This window comes from Cebus imitator, unplaced genomic scaffold (genome assembly GCF_001604975.1).
Source record: "Cebus imitator isolate Cc_AM_T3 unplaced genomic scaffold, Cebus_imitator-1.0 Scaffold60, whole genome shotgun sequence".
In the NCBI taxonomy this organism is placed as follows: Eukaryota; Metazoa; Chordata; class Mammalia; order Primates; family Cebidae; genus Cebus; species Cebus imitator.
The window spans coordinates 3480168-3507690 of record NW_016107375.1 but is presented as its reverse complement, the minus strand read 5'-3'; the positions used below and the strand labels follow the sequence as shown (position 1 = coordinate 3507690).

At 42.5% G+C, this 27523-nt stretch overlaps 2 protein-coding genes across 9 annotated transcripts in view; one reads left to right on the top strand and one right to left on the bottom strand.

Moving 5' to 3' along the window:
• The window catches only part of ZBTB7C (zinc finger and BTB domain containing 7C), a 375586-nt gene that overhangs the window by 186668 nt on the left and 161395 nt on the right, over positions 1 to 27523 (bottom strand). For 4 of the 8 annotated variants that reach the window (XM_037738966.1, XM_037738970.1, XM_017529668.2 and 1 more), the window contains one exon: positions 26143 to 26280. The exons of the other annotated variants lie outside the window; for them this stretch is intronic. The gene's annotated coding sequence lies outside the window, so the exon portion shown is untranslated. The remainder of the gene's footprint in view (positions 1 to 26142; positions 26281 to 27523) is intronic. 8 annotated transcript variants of the gene reach the window in all.
• CUNH18orf12 (chromosome unknown C18orf12 homolog) lies at positions 26283 to 26817 on the top strand. The gene is given in 4 exon segments (XM_037738973.1): positions 26283 to 26404; positions 26406 to 26551; positions 26554 to 26657; positions 26659 to 26817. Coding segments are annotated over 4 exon segments (531 nt in total).

Here is a 27523-nt window from a genome sequence, read left to right as displayed (position 1 = left end):
CCCTCTATACTGTCCTAGTCTCCTCTATACTGTCCCAGTCTCCTCTACACTATCCTAGTCTCCTCTATACTGTCCTAGTCTCCTCTATACTGTCCTAATCTCCTCTATACTGTCCTAATCTCCTCTATACTGTCCTAGTCTCCCTCTATACTGTCCTAGTCTCCCTCTATACTGTCCTAGTCTCCCTCTATACTGTCCTAGTCTCCCTCTATACTGTCCTAGTCTCCTCTATACTGTCCTAATCTCCCTCTGTACTGTCCTTATCTCCTGTCTTTATTGTCTCTAGCCTCCCATCTATCCCATCCCTGGTATCCCTGCTGCACCATCCCTAGCCTCACCCTATAAGCCCCCAGCCTCCACCCTCTTGCCTCTAGGAAAGCATCCTGTCAACGTGGATGCTGGGAAATCTGCCTATGAAACTGACAGCTAAGGTGTGCTCCCTGTTCTCCACCAGCTGCATCCTGCATGATCTTGGGGCTCAGCCAACACACATGACATGTGAGAGGGCTGCCCCCTGAGCAATTGTGACCAAGGGCAGGAGAGTGTGGGAGGAACCACAGCCTTGTGTTGAGAGCAGGACCATATTTGTGCAATAGTCCTCTATATTTCAAAAGCATTTCAAATCTCTCCCTCTATACTGTCTAGTTCTTTAAGGGAGCAGTGGTCTCATCCATATTCATCAGTTGAGAAAATTAAGGCTCATGGAAGCTGGGGACTTGCCTGCTGCCTCCCAAATCTGCTCCTGGATACCAGCCACAGGACAATCCCCATCATGCCATATTTCTGGAAAGAGGGTGAGAGGCTTTCCACACAGACACAGGGCAGGAGGCTCTTCTTGCCTTAAAATGTGTATGTGTGACTGATATGGAACCATTATCACAATTTACAAGCAGGTCCCTTCCTCCAGGAGGGCATGAGAAAGAGTATCTAGCTTTCTCATCACTCCACCAGACCTGCAGGCCACCAGCTCTGGAAACCTTGCTTCCTCTGCTCTGTACCCAATGAAAGTCCAAGGAAGCAGCAAGAAATCTGCAGAGCGGAGGGGAACAGGCAAGGTGGAGCTAAATCCTGTAGGCCCAGGAAGTCCCTGCCCCTGGAGGTGTACAGTCCTGATCTGCATTCTGAGACACCAATCCCCAGGCCCAGGCTCTGGGCCAGCAGCCTTTTCTAACAAACAGCAATAAATCCTGAAGACTAAATTAACAGCACGATCCCAGCCCAGTAACTGCATGTGATTACACAGTGTGCCCCCCACACAGAGTTTCTCAGCATCCTTAGGGAAGAGCTGGGGATGGGTTTACACTATGGTTTGCAGAGGCAGTGGGAAACGGGCAAGGTGCAGAAACAGGTGGCCTGGAGACCCAGAAATGTGGAGACCTGGTTCCTGACCTGTGGGAGATGGGTTTGTCCCAGTAAAGGCCCCCAGATAAAGGCAGAAGTATCAGGATGGAGGTGAAAATTTCCCCCATACCCTTTATTCTAATCATCATATTCTAGAAACATATCCTAGAAACCTGAGGGCTTTAGTGCTCTAACCTCCCCTCATCTCTCTCAGCAGGCTAACAGACCACACACGTTTAACAGAGACGTCTAATTAACTGGTCTTCACAGGAAGCAGGGTTGCAGAGAAGGAAACATGGGATCCAAAATATTTCTTCTACTGGAACACCTTGAGATGGGCTTTTTGGCTGGTAGACCCCAGTCACATGTGCCCACGTAGGCAGGGAGTGTGTGTAGAAGGGGTGAGGATGGTGTCCATCTTACTTCTTCAGTGGGTTGGCCATACAAAGACGTGGCCAGGAGTCCCAGGTCTCAATTCTAGTTCTGCAACTATGACTACGAGCAAGTCACTTACCATCCTTTAACCTGATGTTCTGTATGTATGAAATGGGAGAATTGCCAGCCCATCCAAACAAGTGGAACTCAGGGAAACGATCTGTTCAAGGGCTTGCTGTTTTCTTACCTAATAGCCATTCCCCTCTTATGATTTAGAAACCTAAGTGACCTTCTTAATGGGAAAATTACATTTCCCAGACAACCTTGGAGACAGAAGTGGCTCACGGGATGTGTGTGGCAGTTTTGGGCAGGACTTTCAAAAGGCCTTACAAAAGTTGTGATAGCTGGACCTCCAGCAGCCATCTTGGACTACAGAGATGCTAAAGATGATGGAACAGAGTGATGGAAGTCCCAGATGACTGTAGATATTTCATACTGGCGTTGAACTGTCTACTTGCAGGGTTCCTGTACATGAGGAAAGAAAAGAACTTTGAAATTGTTCAAGTCAATTGTCTATGGTCTCTGTTGTCTATGGTCTCTGTTATTGGCAGCTGAACCCAATTTCTAAGTGGTTCAAGGCCTGCATGCATTTACACCAATAACCTGCACATCCACACTCATAGTCCAGCATCACCAGCCATCAGCTCCAGAGAAGTCAGTGAAGGTCCCAAATCTAGAACCAGTGAAGAAACTTTGAAGCACAAGATCTGATTCATAACACCAAACAGAGCTGAAAGCATGGGAGAAAAGAGCTGCGAGGAGCACAAGGAGCAGAGGAAGGTCTGTGGGGCACAAGGAGGCACAGAGTAGAGGCTCTTGAGGGCAGGGAGGTCCCTCCACTGAGGGAAGGGAAGCCAGTGAAGACAGCAGACATGCTGGGGGCCCCAGCCTCGCTCCACACACCATCTCAGAGCCCCAGGGCATCCCTGTCCTTCACTATCAGCAAACCATGGTAAGAACAGAGTTTTCCAGAACTCTGTTCCAGTATGGAGTGCTGATATGAGGGACTCTGTCTGACAGATGTAGTTCAAACACCAAAACTACCATTTACTAGCCATGGGCAAGCCGATTAACCTCATTAGACCTTTTTTGCGATTCCATGAATTAGGCAGAATCACAGTTATCTTTCAGAGTTGCCGGGCAGAAGATGTATACAAAACTACACATTTTGCCCAGCTCTCAGCACACAGTAAACATCCAATTAATAACTGCTAAGCAGCTTAAACATACTCTACAGAGTAAAGGCAATTATAATGAAATCATTAAACTGAGTTCTATATATTCTGTTAACTCCAGCAACTACTTTTATTTTATATAGCTGTCTCTCTCTATGTAATATACATTTCCATCCAAACTGCTAGAACATTTTGGTGACTTAAATTTATCCATCAATAAACTTTCAGTTAAATATCAATTTATCCATTGGCTGCAAAATTCTCTTTGTAATATTTCTGATTGCCCTATTCCCAGTCCAGGTAATCCAGGTGGCTTGGTGTCTGCTGTATCAACTTATGCCTTTGCTCTATTACACACACGTGCATGCCTGAGCATAAATATTCCCCATCCACAACTGGCTTCCACCATGTACCCCACTACTCTTATCACCATGTCCTCTGATGGCTTACCTGGCATTACTGAAGCTTTAGAAATGGGAGGGAGAAGAAGTAAAAGAGGGAGAGGGGAAGGGGAAGGAGAGGGGGAGAGAACATAAAGAAAGAGGAAAGGGAGAGGGAGAGGAAGAGAATGAACAAGCACAGTGACCCAAGACCTATGGAAACTGCCTACTGAATTACAGACAATAAGGAAAGCAGGTCTGCTTTGGGTAGCATGGCTGGCTGTTTAATTGCGCTTTTGATAATTCCTTCCATCCATATACACAAGCCTCCTTTTAGTATGACTTTGCTGTATCCCGATCAGATGGTAGCACTTATTTTTTTCAGCACTTGAATATAGGCTGGCCTTGTGACTTGCTTTGGCCAGCAGAATGCGGAGGAAGTGACTGTAATTTCTGGGCCCAGGGCTCCAGACATCTTGAAGCTTCTGTTCTCTCCCTCTTAGAATGTCACTGTCATATGAAGAAACACTTCCTTAAGGATGGGAGAGACATGAAAAGAGAAGCCCAGTCATCTTAGACTGCCCCAGCTGAGCCCAGACATGCGGGCAAGCCCAAGCAACACCAAATGGAGCCCAGCCCAAGCTGCTGACCACAATAGTAAACACGTACATGATTACTGTTTCAGGCCACTAAGTGTGGGGGCTGTTTATTACATAGCAATAGGCAACTGATACAGATAGATCCCTTCATCCAGGAAATATCTCCAGGTGTCCTCTAAGCTGTCTCGCGCTGGCATGCAATGACAACCTCAAACGTCTACCTTCTTGCCTCATTTTAGTTTTTACTTTCTCCCAAATCTTAGTCCTTAACAAACAATCACAGTCAACCATACACACACATAGCAAGGTGCTATGTTGAGGAGTTGAGGCCTTTAAACAATGGTAGGGGTGGAAGGGATGGGCTGTAGAAGTATCTAAGGCCAATTTCCTTCTTGAAAAATGAGAAAACCCAGGGTCAGGGATTTTAGATTGCATGTGCATGACCGCACTGCAAGCACCTGGGGGTAAAATATGCAAGACACACACCTTTGCAACCTCCAGGTGTCACATGAGGTGTCACCCATGGTGGGCGACAGTACATGTTCACTGACAGCATGACTCTCTAGCCAGCTGGCCACCAGATTGAGTTTGAGCATCGTACTGCTAAGAGTTAGCTACTCTTCAGCCCTAACGCACAGGTGCAGCCTCTCTGACCATCCTTCCTCTCTTGAGCCCCAAGGACAGCCAGTCATGTCCCGACAAGGCTGTCTGGGCCAGGAGGGCTTGAACAAGCATCCATGAACTGAAAAGCCACTGTATTCTGTTTATAGAGAGCGATGAAAAAGATTCCACTGTATCCACCAGGAATGCCGCCGCTGCTGCTGCAGCTGATTTACATTTGTACAGCTTGGCAGTTCAGAGGCCACCTTCACAAGCCTCCTCCCATTGAATTCTCACTCCATCCTTCCAGGCAGGTACATATCTGGGGGTTTGTGGCTGAGCAAGCTGCTACACCCTCCTCCTTTCAGCCATTCTCTTATCACTAAGGAGAAGGATGCACCTTTGTCTTACTTGGGCCAGCTTCCACCCAACATTATGGGTTACCTTCAAGTCTCATCCTTCTGTTTGCTTAGTCTTTCCTTTGCCACAGGAATTTCAAATGATCCTAAAAGTGCCAAAGACTGTTCACAATGTCATTACTGTAATGGCCTGAAACCTATAGTGAACAGGGAATAAACCGACCACCTTTTAGAGTTTTGCTAATTCTTTCAGGTCCTAAATAGGAGACCTCTTTTACCAAAATCTGCCTTACCACAAAACTTTTCATTGGAGATTGCTGGACTAGTCTTTGCCATCTAGCAAGGAAAGGGGAAACACTGAGAAATTAAGAAAAGGAAATTATAGGCTGCCTCGAAGGTATTATAATTTTTGCAGACATGGAGGATCCCCTTGTCCTCTCCTTCTCTTCCTCTCAGACTGAGAGGGCAGGAGTCTGGGTGAAACATTGTGACAAGGGGTACATTAAAGGGTATAACTTCTTATTCCATATCAAAAGTCCAAAACAGGTGTTTCTGTAAGGTAGCAATGGGAGGAAAGGGATGGACACCAAAGAGAGACATGTGAGTGGGGCAAAAAGCTGGTGGGGAGGCCAGCCACGCCTGGAAGATGCTTCCAAAGTCTTCCTGAATGAACAAGTTGCCATTAAGCATGGCAGATGGGGCAGGAAGCACTCTCAGAAGCGTGGCTTCTGAGCTGGGGAGATAGGACCTAGCTGCAAAGTATGACCGCAGCAAATAAATAGCAGCCACAAGAGTGATAACCAACAGCTCCTCTGCTCACATCCTCACATTTCACCTGTGCAGGGTTCAGTTTCCTCATGGGAGAGACAGACTACAAGATTTCCAAGAGATTGCTCATTCTGATCACACTTGATTTTGTTAAGGGTCAGTCCTGAGAGGAAATCCCTTCCCAAGCCTGTGTCTAGCCGGGAGGATGTTGCCATCTTCCTGGCATAGATAGCACTGGGTCCTTGCCATGAGACAAGGTTATGGCACAGCTTGCCTTGCTGCTGATGGGTGGGGCACAGCCTCTTGCGCCTCTCTGTCTCTCACCCCTGCCTCCTCCCCCCCCAGTAGGACCCCTTCTCACTGTTCCACCCACCAGCCTGAGAGTGGCTGCCAAGGGTGGAGGCTACAGCAGGAAGAAGGAAAGCAGCCCTTGCCCACTGCGGTTGCCACCCCTCTGCCCGCTCACAACCCTTCCCTGCTTGCCAGGAGTCAGGAGGCTCTGAGCAGAAGCCAAAACCAGAGGCCTTTCAGTGCAGAGGACATCTCTCTTTCTCTCATTCTCTCTCTCTCTCTCTCTCTCTCTCTCTCACACACACACACACACACGCACACACATGTTCATATACGCTAACTCTTGTACATGAACACACCTGCATGCACCCCTACACCCCCACTTGTGCAGGTGTACACACCCTCTCATACACACACACCCTCACTCTAAACTTTAACACCAAGGGTATTTCTGTCCCTTTTCCTCTTCCCCTGACCCCACAAAAGGACTCCACCTGGCTCTCCAGTGGCAGCCACAGAGCCTAGAACCATCTGGAAACACAAGCACGGCAGGATTGTGCGAGGCTGGAGGTGAAGATGACCAGGGTCACGGGAAGGGAGCAGGAAAAACAATATGGTGCCAGGTACCAGTCAAAACAGCATGTTTATTCTGCTTAAATCCCATCAACATGCCAAGATTCTCCCCAACAGCCTCCACGTGCCCGCTCAGGCAGCGTGCCCCAGACCCCGACATTCTACCTGAGCTGTGCGCCACCAGCCTTCCTGCCCCAACCCACCACCAGCACCCACTCTGGTGACTTCAAAAAACAGCAATACAACATCTGATTTTAGCTCTAACCTTCCCTGGCCATGGTTGTGTGGTTTCTAATTATTATATTCCCAAGATTTACCTTGATGGATAGTTATACATTTTCCAATTTACTGTACAATATCTTGTAAAGTGCCATTTAAAAAAATGTGTGGATAATTCTATGTTGTTAATTTTCCCAGCTCTAAGGAGAAATCTGCAGATAATCACCTGCCCTAGAAGCTCTGATTCAATCCCCATTTCCTTTAATACTAATAAAATGGACAGTTCATTTATAAGAAGTTCCCTAAAAGAGGGTATTGAAAAACATTATATTTCTTTTAAAGTTGTTAAAGGGCATAAATCCATTACTCAGATAGAGATCGCTTAATAATTTAATGCCTTTGGCTTGGCATTGTTCCCGGAATATTTTCACTTTATCTGTCTTTATTTTCAGGTTGGAACAAATTGAGGAATAATAGCTCTGTTGGCGGGAATTGTTGAAGAGTCTGCAGGGAGGCCCGGGGAAGACGTAGGGGAGCTGGGCAGCCTTCGCAACCATCCATCTCCCTCACAGGCCCTCCGTCCGAGGAGCAGGGCAGGTGTGGGGAACTGAGGGGGTGGCCAAGGGAGAACCAGCCTTTCGTTTTGGCCTCCACGTGGTGCGGAATATGCCCTGCAGGTTGTCTGGCAGGCTCTGTCTCCCAGGAAGCAGGGGTCTGCCTGAGAGGCAGCCATGCCCACCTCCCTCCCATCTGCCCTGCCAGGCAAGCAGGTGGGAGGGCCTGGATGCAGAGCCTTTCTGCAAAGGGGATTAGTTTGCATTTTCTAAATAAAATCATTTACATGATGTATTAACCCAACCCCATAATTAAAATCATTAACGTTTCTTTGTGCAGATTAGCAATAAAGAGAAACTAAGCGCAAGAATCAACATTCCTTTTTACAGACTCATCAAACAACACTCCCCTGAAGAAGACTTGAGAGCTTCATCCACCAGCCCTCTCCCCAGCAAAATGAGGTTGATCCCCTGGTCAGGGACTCCTGCTGACTAGTTTCAGCAGTGTTTGTGGGATGCCTGCCCCAACCTAGCCAAAAGCAACCCAGTGGGAAATCGGTTGGGATGGAAGCAAGGACTAAATCGGACAGCTGGGCTTAAACACAGCTCTCAGAAGGAATCCATGTATTCCTTCTCCTTGCTCCTCCGTTTCCCCTAAAAAATAAAGTCACTGAACTAAAATGATGCCTAAGGGGTCTTCCTAGTTTCCCAGCACATGACAGGTATGCTGCTCCCATGCCTGGGACAGATTTTTGTCCATAACTGGTGCTCAGCTCATGTTTGTTGAAGAGAATGAAATTAAACATGCTGGAAGGGGATGGACATAGGATGGGAAGAGGTGAAGATATTATCTCATTTGGTGCAAGGATGTCAGCTACCAGCGGGTGGGGCTATGCAGCTATTGATAGTCCAAGGGGAAGGGGCAGCCTAAGGCCAGCAGCATGGCGCCCCCTATCCCCACACTAGAAGCGTGTCCACCTCTACAGGCCCCATCTGTGGAGTGACCTCATCTAGATGCAGGCCATAGAGGAAGAGTTAGGAAACGCTGCTAGAGGAAGGTGAGCAGGGGACATGACATGCAGAAGGAGCAGTTGGAGGAGGCTTATGGTCCAGCCTTATCTTCTGTAGACAGCAGGCAGCCAGTTCCCCTGCAGAAGTGGGCACAGCTGGTAATGCCAGGTGCTATACCAGTGAGTACATCTGAGCCCCCTGGCTGCTGACTGAGGAAAGAAGTACTTGGCAGTCAAATGATGTTCCTGTGGAGAAGTCTAGGTCCAGGAAAATTGGTTACGACAATCCCTGACTGTGCATAATGGCATGGGCACGGAAGTCTTGCATTTATGCCACCCCAGGGTTGCTGGAGAACTTCTAGATCTCTAGTACCAATAAGAAAGTGGCTCTTTCCTTTCTAGGCTGGTGTCCTAGAAGGAACATGCTTTAGAATGAGATAGCCAAGGGTTAAAATCCTAGCCCCACAGTTCACTAGCTGTGTGGCTTTGAACAATTTACTTGACCTCTCTGAGCCCTGGTTTTCCCCCATGAAGAGTAAGCATAATCAGATGCAGGATGGCGAGGAAGGTTAAATGAGCAAATAAGTATGAAACCTTCTATCATGGTACATGGAACACAGTGTAGCGGATTAAAAGACTACAAATTCTTAGATATTTCTTGCATCAAAAAGTGAAATCGAATCCCCTTCCCTTGAATATCAGTTGGACTTATGGTGTGCTTGACCAATGGATGAGGCAGAAATGACATTCTATGACTTCTTTGGCCACTTCATAAGAAGGCTTGCAGCTTTCAAATGGGTCTCTTAAGATATCCTCTTGAAAGCCCTGAGCCACTACCTAGGAAGTACAGCTACCCCGAGATTCCCACGCTGGAGAGGCCACAAAAAGGTGCCAAGTTCAACCTTTCAGCCAACTCTGCCAAACTGGATGAACAGTATCCTCCAAAATTCATGTCTACTTGCAATCGGTGACTGTGATTTCATTTGGAAATAGGGTTTTGTAGGTGTAGTCAAATTAAGATGAGGTCATACTGGATTAAGGTAATCCATTATGACTATTCTTACAAGAAGGGGAAAATTGGACACTGAGACAAAGACACACAAGGGAGAAGGCTATGTTGATGGCAGTGGCAGCCCATCTGGAGCAGCTTCTGCCATTACACAGGCCGCAGTGGGGGAGGCATGGCCAGGGTATGCGCTCCACAGAGCCGGCGGGAATCAGGAACAGGTGGAAGCCCGGAACCCTTCCAAGTTGGAGGTGCAGGAGGCCCACCCTCCTGGGCGCAGCTGCAGCCACCCAGCCATGGCTGCAGACCCAGGCATCTCTGCACTCTCCGGGGTCTGGAAAGTCTCCTGCCTCCACAGGCTGGAAAGTGCCTGCTCCCACTGTCTGGCCTCTCCCTGCTCATGGTGCCCATTCTGATTTTGCAGCAAAATTGTGGCCAAGCCTGGGAGCTGTCATGACCCAGCCAGGTGTGTGCATGCTCAGGGCAGAACTGACATGCCAGACTCCTGCTGCCTCAGGCCCCTCTGGACTTTGGGTGCTGAGGAGCATGGGAGGGAGTCTGAAGGGATGCTAAGGATGGCTTGGTATGGGCTTGCAGGCACCCTTGGAATGAACAGTCTGAGTGCCTTGGGTACTATGGATGGCAGGTTAATGGCAGCAGGAAACAGACAGGCTCCTGGGTGGAAAGGTGCAGGTCCCCAGTGAAACCTCACCTTTAGGCCAGGAACAGCCTGAGGCCTGGGGGCCAGGTTGCCATTTAGGCAGACCAGAGTGAGAACTAATGGCGCTTTTTCTGGACCCTCCAATGGTCTCCCATAGACCAATCAGCACGCACTTTCTCCCCTCTGAAGCCCATAAAAACCCTGGACCCAGCCAGACTCGGATAGGCAACAGGACAATTTGCCTGTAGAGAGGAGCTACCCACTGTGGGTATTCTTTCTGCTGAGAGCTGAGAAGACAATGGGATGGCCTGATTGGGGAGGGTAGCTACTGTGGGTTTCCTCTGAGCTGCTCTGTTGATTATTAGGGCACCTCTTTGCCTTGCTCACCCTCCACTTGTCCATGTATTTCATTCTTCCTGGTTACAGGACAAGAACTGAAGACCCACTGATGGTGGGGCTGAAAGAGCCATACACAAACAGGGCTGAAACATGCCCCTTGCTCACTAGATTGCAGGCAACAAAAAGGAGAGAAGAGAGAAGGAGAGAAGAGCTTCAGCCCTTTGGGAAGCCCATACCTAGGAGCTCCCCAAGCCAGGGCTGTGATACCCTCTTTAGGGTTCTGCAGTTCCTGGCATCTCCAAACTTCCAGGTATCACCACATTCCCCAGTGCTAGCCATGGAAGCTGCTTGTGGTATGCCTGGTCCAGCCACTGCCTTGCAGGGAGCTGGTACCTGTGCCAGTGCCTGATGCTACCCACACTACCACAGTTGGCATGCCTAGCCGTGTACAGTGGCTGGACCCCATGCTCATTTGCTTACATACCCCTTGCTGTTCCACACCTGGCTCATTCTTGGCAGGCATGGGATCCAGTCCAGTAGTTCCAGCTGAGCACAGACTCCAGGCTGAGTGGGTGAATTGAGCCCAGCAGGCCTGAGCAAAACTCAGGCAAAGGCATTACCAGCCACAGAGGTTTCTACCCAAAAAAGTAACACCCCAAGGATCCTGAGACAATGTGAAGATAGAGGCAAAAACTTGAGTGGTGCATCCATCAGCCAAAGAACACTGAAGATTGACAATAATCACCAGAAGCTAGAAGAGGAAAGAGTCTTCCCTAGAATCTTAAGAGTGACCCCAGCTAATACCTTGATTTCAGAATTCTACCCTCTAGAACTGTCAGAAAATACATTTTTGTGTTTTAAGTCACCTAGTTTGTCATACTTCGTCATGGCAGCCCTGAGAAACTAACATCTGCCAAGATGTCAGACTTGTGAGTGATACTATCCTAGACCCTCTAGACCTGTACTTTTGTCTTTGTTTTGTACATTTTGAAACTTAGTGCATGTAAATTTAGAAGTGATATCTTCCTAGAGAAAACTGAAAATTTATTATTATGCTGTGAACCTTGTTAGCTCTAATAATGATTCTTGCTTTAAAAAATTTATTTTTGTGATATTAATATAACTATACTAGCTTTCTTTTGGCCAGTGTTTGCCCAATATATCTTTTTCCACTCATTTACTTTCAATTTTTTTGTCTCATAAAACTGCAGATACGAGGACTGGACTTGAGTTTTTGTTAATCCAATCTGACCCATCTCTACCTTTTAACTGGCAGTTTAAACCTATTTATACTTATTGTAATTATTAATATATATAAATTTATTTTACCATTTTATATGGCAATTTTTAATTCACCATGTCTCTACCATTTTTTCTCATTTATAACCTTCTTGAGAAAGAACTGAGGGTTTTAAATTATTTCCTCTTCTGTTTTAGAAATTACACGCTCCATTTCTATGTTTTAGTACTTACTCTTAAATGTTTTAACATGAATACTTAACATGAAGTCCAAAATTAATACCACTACTTTTTTCTTCACCAAATCAACGACTGTAGAGCACTTTGCGCTCATTTCATTCTATGTTACATATTTAAATTTTAGATCTATCTCATTCTTTCATCCCATAATTAATCAGTATTATTGGTGTTTTTGTTAAATTAACATTTGTTTATATTTACCCATCTGTTTACCAAGGTTTTTGCATCTTAGATCCTCCTTCTGCAAAGAGTTTCCTTCTTTCTTAAATACATATTTAAGAGTTCCTTTGGTGGCTCTCCTTTAGTGTGAATTCTCTGAGTTTTTGTTTGTCCAAATGTTTTTTTATTATTTATAAACACATAAAATTCCCTTGATACATTCCCCACCCCCTCCCCCAGCATTCTGAAGATGTTGTCTAGCTACCACAGCTGCTACTGAGAAGCCAGCTGTTTTTTGTTATCCTTTGTAGGACATCCATCTTCCGCCCTTGGCTGATTTAATATCTGTCATTAACATCATACAGTTTCACTTTCAAGTTTCTAAATGTGTGTTTCTTTCCATCTATCTTCATGAGATCCATTTTACGCCCCTAATTTGAGAATTTAAATTTTTCATCAATTCTGAAAAATCCTCAGCCATTTTCTCTGATTGCCTCTTTCTCATTCTCACTATGCTTTTACCTTGAAGACTTAGACATGCGTTAAACCTTCCTATTCAGCCCTCTGTGTCTCTTCACATCTTTGGTATTTTCTTAATTTTTTGTTTATCTATTTTGTATTCTGAATACATTTTTCATATCTACTTGTTAGTTCCCTAAATCTCTCTACAACCAAATCTACATTTTCCCATACTTCCCATCCAACTCTCATTCCCTATGTCCAAGTTTATCTAAATTCTAGTAGAAAATCAATCTAAGCTAACCCACACTTTGCTGTAAGGCCAATGTCAAATCTTCCAGATGTCTTTTAAGTTCATAAATGGATACCTATTCTCACAAACTTGGAATAGGGTTTTGCCCATGAGAGGTATTTGATAAGTCTCTGTTGAGCAACTGAATGAACCCTAAGGAAACAGATAAACTTATAGTTCAAGAAATCAACAAAGGCACCACTTAAAGCCCACTCGAGCCTTAGGGAAGAGAGGTTCAGGATTTTGTCTGAGTTGGAGGAAGACTTCATAGAAGAAATAACACTTAAATCGCACCTTGAAATATGAACAGAATGTTACTGTGGGAGGAGGTGAGCTTTAATTGGCAGACCCTCCTAGAGCAAAAGATTGAGGTAGGAAGGAAAAGACCAGTCTAATAACAGTAAGTAGGATATGTGAATAGTGAGGGTTAACTGTGAAAATTTAAGGTGAGACCAGAGTTTGAAGGTGTTAAGTAAGAGGATTTCAACTTTATCCTATTTGCAACAAGAATCTGACAGTTTCTTGACTGAAAAGTTTGGCCCAAAGAAGCTGTTTCAGTCAGGGTCCAAGGAAAAAACAAAGTCCATGCCAGGTAGCTTTTCAGAGAAAATTTAATATGGGAATTAGTTATAAAAGTGTTAGAAGGACTGAAAAATCAAGCACTGCATGATGGAGCAATTCACAGATTAGCAATGGCAACCATCCTGAGGAACTGAGGAATGGGAAGTGAAAGGGCAAGGGTGGTGTTACTGGCGCTCAGAGGCTGGAAGTGTTGCTGGAGTCAGGACTGAGGACCTGGAAAATCCACAGTCATTGCTGGAAATGCTGTCCAGAGCAGATGGGCGGGGAGCAAGATTCTGGCTTCTCCCCTCCTAAAACTCCAGTCTCCTTTATTATCTTCCATTGGCCAAACTTAGCCAAAATCCAGTTAATCAGGAAAACTTGGGGATGAAATTTGAAAGAATCATTCTTCTACAGTATAGTACAGAGCAGAGATCACAGGAAATGGTACAAAGAGCAGATAAGCAAATTACAAGTGTGGGCCCCATCAAGGAAGAACCATTGTGAGGAGAAGAATGGAGGCTGGGAGCAAAGAGAACAGCTAGGGAACCTAGAAAACAGCTCAAATGTATGGAACTGAGACTCTCAACCATAGAAGCATCTAAAAGGAAGGAACAATGGAAAAGGTACAAAAATCCAACAGGCCAATAAATATAAGGAAAGATGATCAACCTTGGACATCAGGGAAATGAAAATTAAAACCATACATATACACATCAGAATGGCAAAAACTGAAAGCTCTGACAATACTAAGTATTGACAAGAAGATGAGACAATGGGTAATGTAATTTGGTATACTCTTTGCTTCCTTGTGGGAGCATAGTTTGATATAACCACTTTAAAAAAAAAAAGCATATTCATGTTAGTCAGTAAAAAGAAATGTAGGCATATTCTATGACAGATAATTGCAACCTAGCCATCAAGATGTGTGCACATGGTTACCATGAACTAGGCCAAGAGGATTTATAGCAGCATTATTTATATTTGCCCCAAACTGAAAGTAATCAAATATCAAATCAACAATGGAAATAAGTTTTTAAATTAGCGTATATTCTCACTTATTTACACAATTGAATATAGTAATAAAAACCACCAAATGAATGATTCTTACAAACACAATGCTGAGTAAAACACATGACCTAAAAGAATACATAATGATTCCATTTTTATTAGATTCGAAACTAGGAAAGTCTAAATTTAAAAATAATGAAAATACAGTTGACAAGAGAAAAGCAAGGGGATTGTTACCACAAAAATAAGGATGATGGTTATCTCTGAAGGGGGAAAGAGTTTCCAGCAATTCTGATAATGTCCCTTTTCTTAAAGTTGGTGGTAGTTACTTGGGTGTTTGCATTATAACTATTAATATTTGTTAAACTATACATACAAGTGTTATGCACTTTTCTGAACAATAATGGCAGATAAGAGGTAGAACTAACTTGCAGCTCCCACTCAGATAAACAGAACAGCAAGCGAAGACTCCCATTGTGAACTTTTGCCTCGAAAACTACCACAGGAACATACCAGGAAAACCAAAAGAATTCAAAGGCCCTTTGAAGGAAGCGACTTGCTGCCGCAAACTCTGTGAGACAGCCCAAAAACTGTGAGTGCCCAGAGTGTGTGAGGGGGAAAGTCTGCCTCCAAAAACATATCCTCACTGGAGAACCTGAAAATCCAGATCATGGGAGAAGGATTTAACCTTACCTAGAGCTGAAATTACTTTAGAGAGCCGAATGAAATATAAAAGTAGAAGCAGCAAGATCCCTGTAGGCATTCCTGGTCCCCAGGGAAGCCATTTCTGACTTTATCTCACAGGGATCCTTGGCAGGGCTACCAGTGGAATAGGGGAAGGATCACAGGGAGAAGGAGACTTCCAGCTGAACTTTGTAATAATTTCAACTGAATGCAAAGTTTTCCTGGGCAGAATAGGGGCAAGGTGTGAACAGGAAGTGCAGACACCAGCACAGAAGCTGCAGCAGGAGGGGTGGCTGTGTGGGAGCTTGGCAAAGCCTGTCAGATGGCTTTCCCCCACTTCCCTGGTGACCTGTATCACATAGCAGAGGCAGTCATAATCCCCCTGGAAAAATAACTCCATTGGCCTGAGAACCACCCCTCATCTCCCACAGCAGCTACAGCAAGCCCCACTCAAGGGGAGTCTGAGCTCAGAAACACCTAATTCTGCCCCCACTTAATGGTTGTTCTCTACCCTCCCTGGTAACTGAAGACAAAAGAAATAATCTCTTGGGAGCTCGATGGCCCCACCCATCACCTAAGAAACCCAAATACTTATTTAGGAGACTTTAGGGCAAGCTTGTATCAGCTGACGCTCCCTTGAAAGCACTACCTCCTGGCTGCAGGCCAATCAACTGCTAGCACAACCAGCATTTGAGAAAGCCAGTGCACTAAATAAGGCCACAACCAAGGACTCTCAGAGTCCACTTCATTCCCCTGCTACCTCCACTGGAGTAGGCGCTTGTATCCATGGCTGACAGATCTGGGGAGGGATCACATCATGGGACTCTACAGACACTCCCCAGTACCAGCCTAGAACCCGGTAGGTCTGCTAGATAGTTAGACCCAGAAGAGAAATAACAAGCACTGTACTTCAGCCTGGGTGACAAAGTAAGACTCCGTGTCAAAAAACAAACAAACAACAACAAAAATGATCACTGTAGTCTGGCTCTCAGGAAGCCCCATTCCTAGAGGAAGGGGGAGAACATCACATCAAGGGATCACTCTGTGGGACAAACGAATCTGAACAGTAGCTCTTGAGCCCCAGATCTTTTCTCTGACATCGTCTACCCAAATGATAAGAAACCAGAAAAACAATTCTGGTAATATGACAAAACAAGGCTCTTTAACACCACCAAAGTATCACACTAGCTCACCAGCAATGGATCCAAAGAAGAAATCTCTGAATTTCCAGAAAAAGAGTAGAGAAGGTTGATTATTAAGCTACTCAAGGAGGCACCTGAGAAAGTGAAAACCAAATTAAAGAAATTTAAAAAATAATATAGGATATGGACAAAAAAATCTCCAGAGAAATAGATACCATAAATAAAAAACAATCACAACTTTTGGAAGTTGTGATTTGAAAGACACACTAAGAGAAATGCGAAATGCAAAATATACCTGAAAGTTTCAACAGTAGAATCAAACAAGTAGAAGAAAAAACTTCACAGCTCAAAGGCAAGCCTTTTGAATTAACCCAATCCAACAAAGAAAAAACATTTTGAATGAACAAAGCCACCCCGAAGTTTGGAATTACATTAAATTACCAAATCTAAGGATAATTGGTGTTCCTGAGGAGGAAGAGAAATCTAAAAGTTTGGAAAGCTTATTTGAAGGAATAATCAAGTAATACATCCCTTGCCTTGCTAGAGATCTAGACATCCAAATACAAGAAGATCAAAGAACACCCAGGCAATTCGTCATGAAAAGATCATTACCTAGGCACATAGACATCAGGTTATCTAAAGCCAAGATGAAGAAAATAATCTTAAGAGCAGTGAGGCAAAAGCATCAGGTAACCTATAAAAGAAAACCTATCAGATTAACCATAGATTTCTCAACAGAAAGCTTACAGGCTAGAAGGGATTAAGGTCCTATCTTTAGCCTCTTTAAACAAAACAATTATCAGCCAAGAATTTTGTAACCAGCAAAACTAAGCTTCATAAATGAAGGAAAAATAAAGTCTATTTCAGACAAACAAATGCTGAGAGAATTCACTACCCCAAGCCAGCACTACAAGAACTGCTCAAAAGAGTTCTAAATCTTGTAACAAAAACCTAGAAATACACCAAAATAGAACCTCCTTAAAGCATAAATCTCACAGGGTTTATAAAACAATAACACAGTGAAATAAAAGACAGGATATTCAGGCTACAACTAGCATGATGAATAGAGTAGCACCTCACATTTCAACACTAACATTGAATGTAAATGGTCTAAATGCTCCACTTAAAAAATACAGAATGGCAGAATGGATAAGAATTCACCAACCATCTGCTGTCTTCAAGAGACTTACCTAACATGGAAGGACTCACATAAACTTAAGGTAAAGGGGTGGAAAAAGATATTCCATGCAGTGGACATCAAAAATGAGCAGGAATAGCTATTTTTATATCAGACAATACAGCCTTTAAAGTAACAACAGTTGGCCGGGTGTGGTGGCTCACACCTGTAATCCCAGCTACTCAGAAGGCTGAGGCAGGAGAATTGCTTGAACCCAGGAGGAGGAGGTCGCAGTGAGCCAAGATCCTGCCACTGTACTCCAGCCTGGGCGACAAAGTGAGACTCAGTCTCAAAGAAAAAAAGTAACAATAGTTTAAAAAAGACAAAGAGGGACATTATATAACGATAAAAGGACTAAACAGGAAAATATCACAATCCTAAATATATATGCACCTAACACTAGAGCTCTCAAATTTATAAAACAATTATTACTAGATCTGAGAAATGAAACAGATGGCAACACAGTAATAGTGGGAGACTTGAATATTCCACTGACATCACTAGACAGGTCACAAAGACAGAAAGTCAATAAAGAAACAATGGACTGAAGCTATACCCTAGAACAAATGGACTAACAGATATTCACAGAACATTCTACCCAACAACTGCAGAGTATGTATTGTATTCATCAGCACATGGAACATTTTTCAAGATAGACCATATGATAGACCATAAAACATGTCTCAATAAATTTAAGAAAACAGAAATTATATTAAGTACCCTCTCAGACCACAGTAGAATAAAATTGGCAATCAACTCTAAAAGGAACCCTCAAAACTGTACAAATACATGGAAATTAAATAATCTTCTCCTGAACGATCATTGGTTCAACAATGAAATCAAGATGGAAATTTAAAAATTCTTTGAACTGAACAATAATAGTGATACAACCTATCAAAACCTCTGGGATACAGCAAAAACAGTGCTAAGAGGAAAGTTCATAGCATTAAATGCCTACATCAAAAAGTCGGAAAGAGAACAAATGGACGATCTAAGGTCACACCCCAAGGAACTAAAAAAACAAGAACAAACCAAATCCAAACCCAGTAGAAGAAAAGAAATAACCAAGATTAAAGCAGAACTAAATGAAATTTAAAAAGTAAAAAAGATAAATGAAACTAAAAGCTGGTTCTCTGAAAAGATAAACAAAATTGATAGACCATTAGCAAGATTAACCAAGAAAAAAAGGGAGAGATCCAAATAGGCTCAACTAGAAATGAAAGAGGAAATACTACAACTGATACCACAGAAATACAAAAGATCATTCGAGGCTACTATGAACATGTTTATGTGCACAAATCAGAAAACCTAGAGGAAATGGATAAAATACTGGAAATATACAACCCTCCTACGTTAAACCAGCAAGAAATAGAAAATCTGAACAGACCAATAACAAGCAGTGAAATTGAAATGGTAATAAAAAAAACTGTCAACAAAAAAAGTCCAGGACCAGATAGATCCACAGCTGAATTCGATCAGATACTAAAACAAGAATTGGTACCAATCCCATTGAAACTATTCCAAAAGATAGAGAAAGAGGGAATCCTCCCTAAATCATCCTATGAAGCCAGTATCACCCTAATATGAAAACCAAAAAAGGACATAACAAAAAAAAAAAAGAAAGAAAACTATAGAACAATATCTCGGATTAATATAGATGCACAAGTATAGATGCAACAAAATACAAGCTAACCAAATCCAACAGCATATCAAAAAGACAATACACCATGATTGAGTGGGTTTCATACCTGGGATGGAGGAATGGTTTAACATACGCAAGTCAATAAATGTGATATGCCACATAAACAGAATCAAAAACAAAAATTGCATGATCATCTCAATAGATGCAGAAAAAAGCATTTGACAATATCTAGTATCCCTTTATGACTAAAAACCTCAGCAAAATCTGCACAGAAAGAACATACCTGAAGGTAATAAAAGCCATCTATGACAAACACATAGCCAATATTATATTGAACGGGGAAAAGTTGAGAGCATTTCCCCTGAGGAGCACAATTCACAATTGTAAAAATATGGAATCAGCCCAAATGCCCATCAATCAACAAGTAGAAAATGTAGTATGTATATACCACAGAATACTACTCAGCCAAAAAAAGAAATTAAATAATGGCATTCACAGCAACCTGGATGGAGTTGAAGATCATTATGTAAGTGAAGTAACTCAGGAATAGAAAACAAAGCATTGTATATCCTCACTTATAAGTGGAAGCTAAGCTACGAGGTTGCAAAAGCATAAGAATATTAAAATGAACTTCGGGGACTCTGGAAGGGTGAGAGGGGAGTGAGGGATAAAAGACTACATATGGGGTACAGTGTACACTGCTCAGGTGATGGGCAAACCAAAATCTCAGAAATCACCACTAAAGAACTTTTCCATGTAACTAAACATCACCTGTTCCCCTAAAACCGATTTAAGCAAAAAATAGATTAAGACACCAAAAAATAAGAAAAAATAAATGTTATGTACTTTTCTATGTTATATATGTTCAAGAGTTTAAAAAAATTTAGAGGAATAGAGGAAAAGAAGAAGAAAGTATCTCAAGCATCTTTTTTCATAAAGTTATTGAAGCACGCACTCCATCAAAACAAGGAGGCACACTAAGAAAGGAACAGATTTCAGATTCAGGAAACAGGACATCCAAATGGAAGAGAGGAAGGGGGAATTCCTAGAATGCCAGAGCCAGTCGAGCCCAGGCTGAGAGCTGTGCTCCAGAAAGCAATCAGACAAAAATGGAGTAGGTCAGAAGTATCCAGAGAGATTTCAACAAGGAGATGAAACTGACAGATTGCCTGATGTATTTGAAAGGATTGGGAAGGTATTTATCCAATTAAGGAATGTTGGAGATGGAATTATTGATAAATACATAGAAAACTAAGCATCAGACATACAAACAAAAAACAATTATGAATCCCAGAAAACAAAAATTGTGCCTAAAAGGAATCATATAGCTCAGATGTGACCAAAGTACATTTTCACAATAATATACTGTAAACACTAAATTTGGATCTAATCACAATTGTGGTATAAAGAGGAAATTTGGGACTGTGTTTCTCGGGTGAATATGGGGTAAAGGGAGCTAAACTGTCATCTTCCAGAGTAGGAAGTCAGTTAATAATAAAGCTTAAAATAGAAAAATGACAAATAATTGTATAAGCCTGTTACTTAGAGTTAAAGAAAATAGAAACACAGCTAGAAAACAAAAAAGTAGTTGTCTCTGGTAAGTAGAAAATAAGGTAGGGTGGAAACAGGACTGCTGTTTTCTGCAATAACTTTAATTAAACTCTCTGATTCTTTAAATTATAGGCATACATATCTTGATAAAACTAAAACTTAAAAGGATAAGACATCATATCGTGCTTGAGGCTGTGATGAGGTGAAATCATCAGGTGCTTTGGCAACTCCCCATCCCACCTCCCTGACAACCACCACATGCACATACACCCTGGCCTATGCCTGGTCACCTATGCCCCACGGCTCTCTGAACCACACTCAGGACAGGACCAAGTCAGGGATAGAGGAGGTTAGGCTGAGCTGACCATGAACACAGTACAGTCATAAAAGAATAGCAGTGTGCTCAATGATATATACACTAAAATTATACCATGACAAAGGGGGATTACCCCAGAGTTGCAAGCAAGTATTGCCTCATATAAGAGCTTCTATTAATAGGCTATACCATACCAAGACACTAAGCAGGAAAAGCATCTTATAATTTTAGTGCATGCTTAACAGGTATTTTATAGAAATCAATAACCATTCCTAATAAAAATTTAAGAACTAGAATTAAAAAGAATTCCTGTTAACAGCATGGAGCATCCACATTTAAATTAAATTAGCAATAATTCCTCTAAATTCAGAATATACAAAGATACCTACTATTATCATTGTCATTGAAATCATTAATAAAAATATAATTATTTAACATTGTCTTGAAAGTTTTTAAAAACAACATCAACAAAAAAAGATAAAGACAGCACAAGAAAAATAAATGTTGAAAAAGAAGACAAAAACATCTCCTGTATATGATGTGATTACATATCTGGAAAGTTAAATCAGCCAAAATGATTCAAATATAAAAATATCTAGTGATCCTGTTAAACTGTAAGTAGGATGTCTGTTTCAAGCCCTCTCAACTTAGTAGCTTCCCATCTCCCTCAGATTAAATCCAGTATGTTTGGTCCCATACCATCTGGTAACAACCTTGTTTTCTTCCATTCTCTACCACTTCTGCTCCACTCCAAACACATGGCTTTCCCTGTTTGTCAGTGATATGGTTAGGCTTTGTGTCCCCACCCAAATCTCACCTTGAATTTAATCCCTGTAATCCCCACATGTCAAGAGAGAGACCTGGTGCAGGTAACTGGATTATAGGGGTGGTTTCCCTCTTGTTGTTCTCATGATAGTGAGTTCTCACAAGATCTGAGATCTGATGGTTTTATAAGTGTTTGATAGTTTCTCCTGCATTCATTCTCTCTCCTGCTGACCTGTGAAGAGGTGCTGAAATGGTTTGGTTGTGTCCTCACCTAAATCTCCCCTTGAGTTGTAACAATCCCCATGTGTCAAGGGTGGGACCAGGTGGAGATAACTGAATCATGGGGTGGTTTCCCCCATACTATTTTTGTGGTAGTGAATAAGTCTCATGAGATCTGATGGTTTTATAAATGGGAGTTCCCCTGCACAAGCTCTCTTGCCTGCCACCATGTAAGACGTGACTTTGCTCCTCCTTCACTTTCTGCCATGATTGTGACATCTCCCCAGCCATGTGGAACTGCAGTCCATTAAACCTCTTTCCTTTATAAATTACCCAGTCTCAGGTATATCTTTATTAGCAGCATGAGAACAGACTAAAACAGGTGCCTTCCACCATGATTGTAAGTTTCATGAGGCCTCCTCAGCCATGCAAACTGTGAGTCAATTCAACCTCTTTTCTTTACTAATTACCCAGTCTCAGGTAGTTCTTTATAGCAGTGTGAGAACAAACTAATACACTCAGCATGCCACGTATGTTCCCATCTTAGGACCTTTGCACTTTCTGTTCCCTCTGTCATCTCATCCAGGTCTGCTTGAATCATACCTTTCGATAGTGGTCCTGTCTTCTCTATCTCAAATGTCACTTTGTCAGTGGATTTTCCTGAACACTGAATCTTTCCCTGGTCATTGTTTGTACTCTGGCTATGCTTTTTTTCTTCATAAGATTTATTGCTGCCTTGAATATTAGTTATGTTTTTGCTCATTGTCTCTCTTCTCGATAAAATGTAACCTCCTCGAAGATGAAAATTTTAGATTCTCAGAACCTAGAAGAATATCTGGCCCACAAAAGGTACCTGGTAACTCTATGTTGAATAAATGATTAAATGAAAGGCATATAAAACAAAAGATACATTAAAAAATTACTGTTTCTTCTTCATAAAAATAAGAAGTACTCACAGATTGAGAGATTGACAATTCCCATACATAACAATATAAAGCTTTCTACAATAAAAATAAAAATTAAAAAGGACAACAAAATATTTGAATAAACAAAACAGATTATAGCTATCACCTGTCAAGAGTACATTTAAATTTATAAGATCACCTACAAAGAGTGCATTTAAATTTATAAGAATACCAAGACCACAATAAACAAACAGAAAATTCATAGAATATTATATACCATATAAACAAATACATGGAGAAATAATAATCTTCACTAGTAAACAAAGGCATGTAAATTAAAGCAAGCTGAAATACTGTTATCTGTCAAATTAGAAAAAAACTTTTGCTAACTGCTACTGAAGTTGAGAAAAAGCTAGTAGATTCATTCCTGAGTGATGACACTGTATTAAATAATATTTTTGCAAAGCAATTCAGCAATAAAGAGAAAGAGCCATATACATGTCTGTGTCCTTTACTAGTAATGCCTCTATTAGAAATTATTCCTATGGAAATTCAACAGCAGCAAAAAGCTATTTGGAAGAAGATGCTCACCGCAGTGTTATCTATAAAAGCCCCAAACTGAAAACACATAAATGGCCAACATTAAGGGGAATGGTTTAATAAATTACAGTACCTCTGCACAATGGAATATTATGTGACCATTAAAATGATAATTATGCAGAAACATGAAAAATGTTTATGATCCACTGGTCATGGAAAATAAGCAGAATACAAAATAGTGGGCATACCCCACAGACAACACTCCCAGCATGTATTACATTTAGAAGAGATAATAAGTTAAAATAATATAATAGTTGGATTGGGTTTAGTGGAATTTTATAGGTGACATAAGAAATATTATTTTTTAAATGTTGTCTTTAAATTTTCACACAGGAGCTCTTGCAATTTCTAACAGGTTAGATTCTGCAGGCTCTTCCTGTGCCTGAAGTAACACTGCACCAACTATCAATTTGTACACAGCCCTGTAAAACTTTATCATCTTTACTTTTATTTACACAACAGCAAGACTCTTCTTGCCACCACTTTTAACACTCCCTCTGCTGTGGAGTTTAAAGGCAATGCAGAAACATGTCAAATAAAGGAAGAAGCAAACAAAATGAGATGGAACACTAAGGCTAGAGCAAAAATTACCCTGGAAACCCCTCCAGCCACCTGTGCATGGCTGGCAGAGCTACTGTGTTTTTGCCTTGGCTGGAAGTTTTGCTCATATGTCTGAAAGCTGTTAGGTGGAGGGGAGTCTCCACTTTGTCCAAACCAGAACACGTAGTCTAGAAACACAGCTGGGACTGGAGTCGGCCACACTCTAAAACCCAGGCACAAGCCCAAATGGATTTCCCCAGTGACATATGTGGGGGACAAGTTGTTCCACTGATCCGGAACCCCCAACATCTCTGAAAACAAGCATAGCTTTATAGCATAGAATGGGGTTGGAGGTCCAGTCTTCCCAGAATATTTTCCTCCCCATCATCCCCTTGGGGAACAGATTCTCCCACCTTCCTTGTGATACCTTCCTGATCTCTCTACTAGATCCTAGCTGGGAGGTCTTGAGAAAATTAGTTAAACTTTCTGTGCCTCACTTTCCTCCACTATAGGAGAGGGGATTAAAAAAAAAAAGCCCCTACCTCATAGCACTATGTGAGCACTAATGAGTTAATATCTGTCAAGTGAAAGGAACAGTGCCAGCCATCTAACACTCAAATGATGCTAGTTATTACTAACTAGCAATTATCACTAACTGTTGTCCTCACGGTGGAATTGACCTGATCACTCTTCTGCTCCACTGTATTACGTGCCCATACTTAACAACAACAAAAGAGGCCCAAACTTGGAATGGGACAGAACCTTTTTGCATGATGTAATTTTCAACCTCTTTCTGGGAAGAAATTAGCATTGATAAAATACTTAAGCAATTTTCTGATAATCTTTAATGAGATTAAGACCTCTTCTGGGAAGCCAGATACCCACCCGCTCAGCTGACTGTCAGTCAGGATCTAATGATCTTGAAACAATCCTTTTTTAAAAAAATTGTATCCAGTCTAACAGTGATTACCTAATCATCCTGTTTTTCTATAAAAATTTTCTATAGGAGAATATGGAAATTATATATTGGAATATAGAAATTAATATAGAATATAGAAATTATATATATACAATCTCTGAATTAACCCACTAATGCTTCTGTTCTTGTGACTTGCTTGAACTTAAACTTTGGCATGTGTTTAAAAGTAAAATATCTGGCCAGGTATAGTGGCTCATGCCTATAATCACAACACTTTGTGAGGCTGAGGTGGGAGGATCATTTGAGCCCAGGAGTTCAAGACCAGCCTGAGCAACATATCAAGACCTTGTGTCTACTAAAAATAAACATAAAAATAAATTAACTGAGCATGACTGTATAGTCCTGGCTACTCAAGAGACTGGGGTGGGACGATCACTTGAGCTCAGGAGGTTATGGCTGCAGTGAGCCATGATCACACCACTGCATTCCAGCCTGGATGACAGAGCAAGAACCTGTCCCCCCAAAATAAGGAAATAAAATAAAACAAAATGTTTGAAAAAACAAGCAAATCTATTATAGCATATAAAATAGTTGATAGCATTTACTTGTATTCTTAGTTCTAATATTCATACTAGGGAAGGGACCCTGGGAAGTAAGGACCACTTGTAATGCAGGATCTAAATAGAAATTATTTAGGCAGACAGTGCAGGTAAAAGAGTCCCTGGTAAGCCTTTCCTTTCAACAAAAAGCAGCCCCCAAATCATTTCTAACAAAGAGCAGCCTGAAAAAGCAAGCTAGAATCTTGCACAGGTGAATGCCAGCAGCTATGCCAACAGGAAAAGTCCACCTGGGACTAGGCATGTTCAACATTGTGGCTCCATCTTTCTCTTTGTACAGTAAGGAACAGACAATATGGCGCTGGCCAGGTAGAGAACCCATCTACATACTAAATGATCAGGGTGGGATGGACAGCTTCTTCACCGACTATGCAAACATCACACCTGCTCTGACCAACCTCTCTGGACCTATGTGAATCAGATACCACCTCCTCAAGCTCATTCATAAAACCCTGTGCATTTCACCATGGAACTGGAAGACCCATAGGTGTTCCCCTCTCTTTCTCTGCAGGAGAGAGAGTTCTTCTCTTTTCTCTTTCTTTTGCCTATTAAACCTCTGCTCTTAAACTCACTTCTTGTGTGTCCACACCCTCAATTTCCCTGGTGTGAGATGATGAACCTTGGGTATTTACCCCAGACAGCGACACTGCTTCATTTATTTTTGCCCATATTTTCATCCAGCACTTAATATTGTGACTGATACAGAAAAAGTAATCAATAAATGTTTGTTAAGAGAATGAATTAATGAAAGAACAAGTAAACTTTTAAAAAGAACTGAAAAGAGCAGCACTTACTATAAGCTAGAAGAACTGGGAGGCTGCGTTGCAAAGCACTACTGGCTTTGGACACAACCGAGGGGTCAAAACACGTTTTGAGCTGTGTGGCTTTGGGAAAGTTTATCCACCTTCCTGAGCTTCCATTTCTTCATAGCACTATGGAGAGAATAGTGCATTGTTAAGGTATTCTGAGTTGAGACAACTTGTACGGCAAGTGTGACACAATGGCAAGTACATTAGGGCCTGAAAATATCTTAGTTCTTCCTCTTGCCACTGACTCTTTTTGTGACTGAAAAAGTTACTTCCTCTCTCTAGGCCTGCTTCCTTGTTCTTAAAGTAGGACTTTAAAAAATCCCTCGTGGGGCATGGCTCCTCTCTCCCTGCCTTCGCTCTCTGCAGTCACCGGTGATGTGCACCCAGGTGTACCTGCATTTCCCTCCAGGTCCTGGCTTTGTATTCGCACCTGCCCCGCTTTTGTTTGTAGTCTGGCCACGTGGGTCTTTCTCTTTCCTCCAGCTGCATCGCTCAATCCTGTGTTTGTGTCACCTTGGTGTGGAGCTGGCATTCTGGATGATGTGGCATGACCTCACACTGATGCCATTCCCTTCCCACCCAGCCAACCTTGCTTCCTCCTCCACCCATGGAATAAGCCAGAGTGCTGAAAGTGGGAGGGAAAGAGAGCACCAAGGTTAAGGAGGCAGTCCCTGACATTTATTAGTGGAATTTCTGTTTCTGTGATGAATGTAGAGATTTGGGGTGACTGCCTCTTAAGGTGATATATAGGGAGATGATGAACACCAGTGTTTTCCTTAAAGATCCATCCAGCTTAGAGAAAGACAAACATATACAAAGTCAATATTGAAAAGATTGTATGCTAAGTGCTAGATAAATTCCAGACCTACAGAGTAGAGGAGGGGCAAGAGATATGCTTGGACTTAGAGTAGCACAAAGGTTGCTGGAGCAGTGCCCTGAGCTGGCCCTTTAAGGACAGATAGGATTCACTCAGATCCTTGTGGGTGAATAGGCAGAGCCTTCCAGGGCTCCAACACTGTTGCAGTTGTGGGGGAAGAGGGATTGAAAAAAAGAGAGAAAAAGGGGAAAAAAAATACCCTCACGTGCCAGGGATCTAGTCAAGGTGAAATACATACCTTAAAAAACACTTAAAAAAATAAAGATCGACTTCCGGGAGGATCCAAGATGGCCGTTTAGGAACAGCTCAGGATTGCAGCTCCCAGTGAAAGCGCAGAGGGTGAGTGGACGCCGCGTTTTTATTGCCCACAGACTAGGAAATTCCTGGGCAGAGGTGCTCCACGGTCGCCAGCGCGGCTGTTTCGGCCAGCGCGGCTGTGCCGGCCGGCACCGCTGCCTTGCCCCGCGCGGCTGCTTTGTCGGCGCCCCA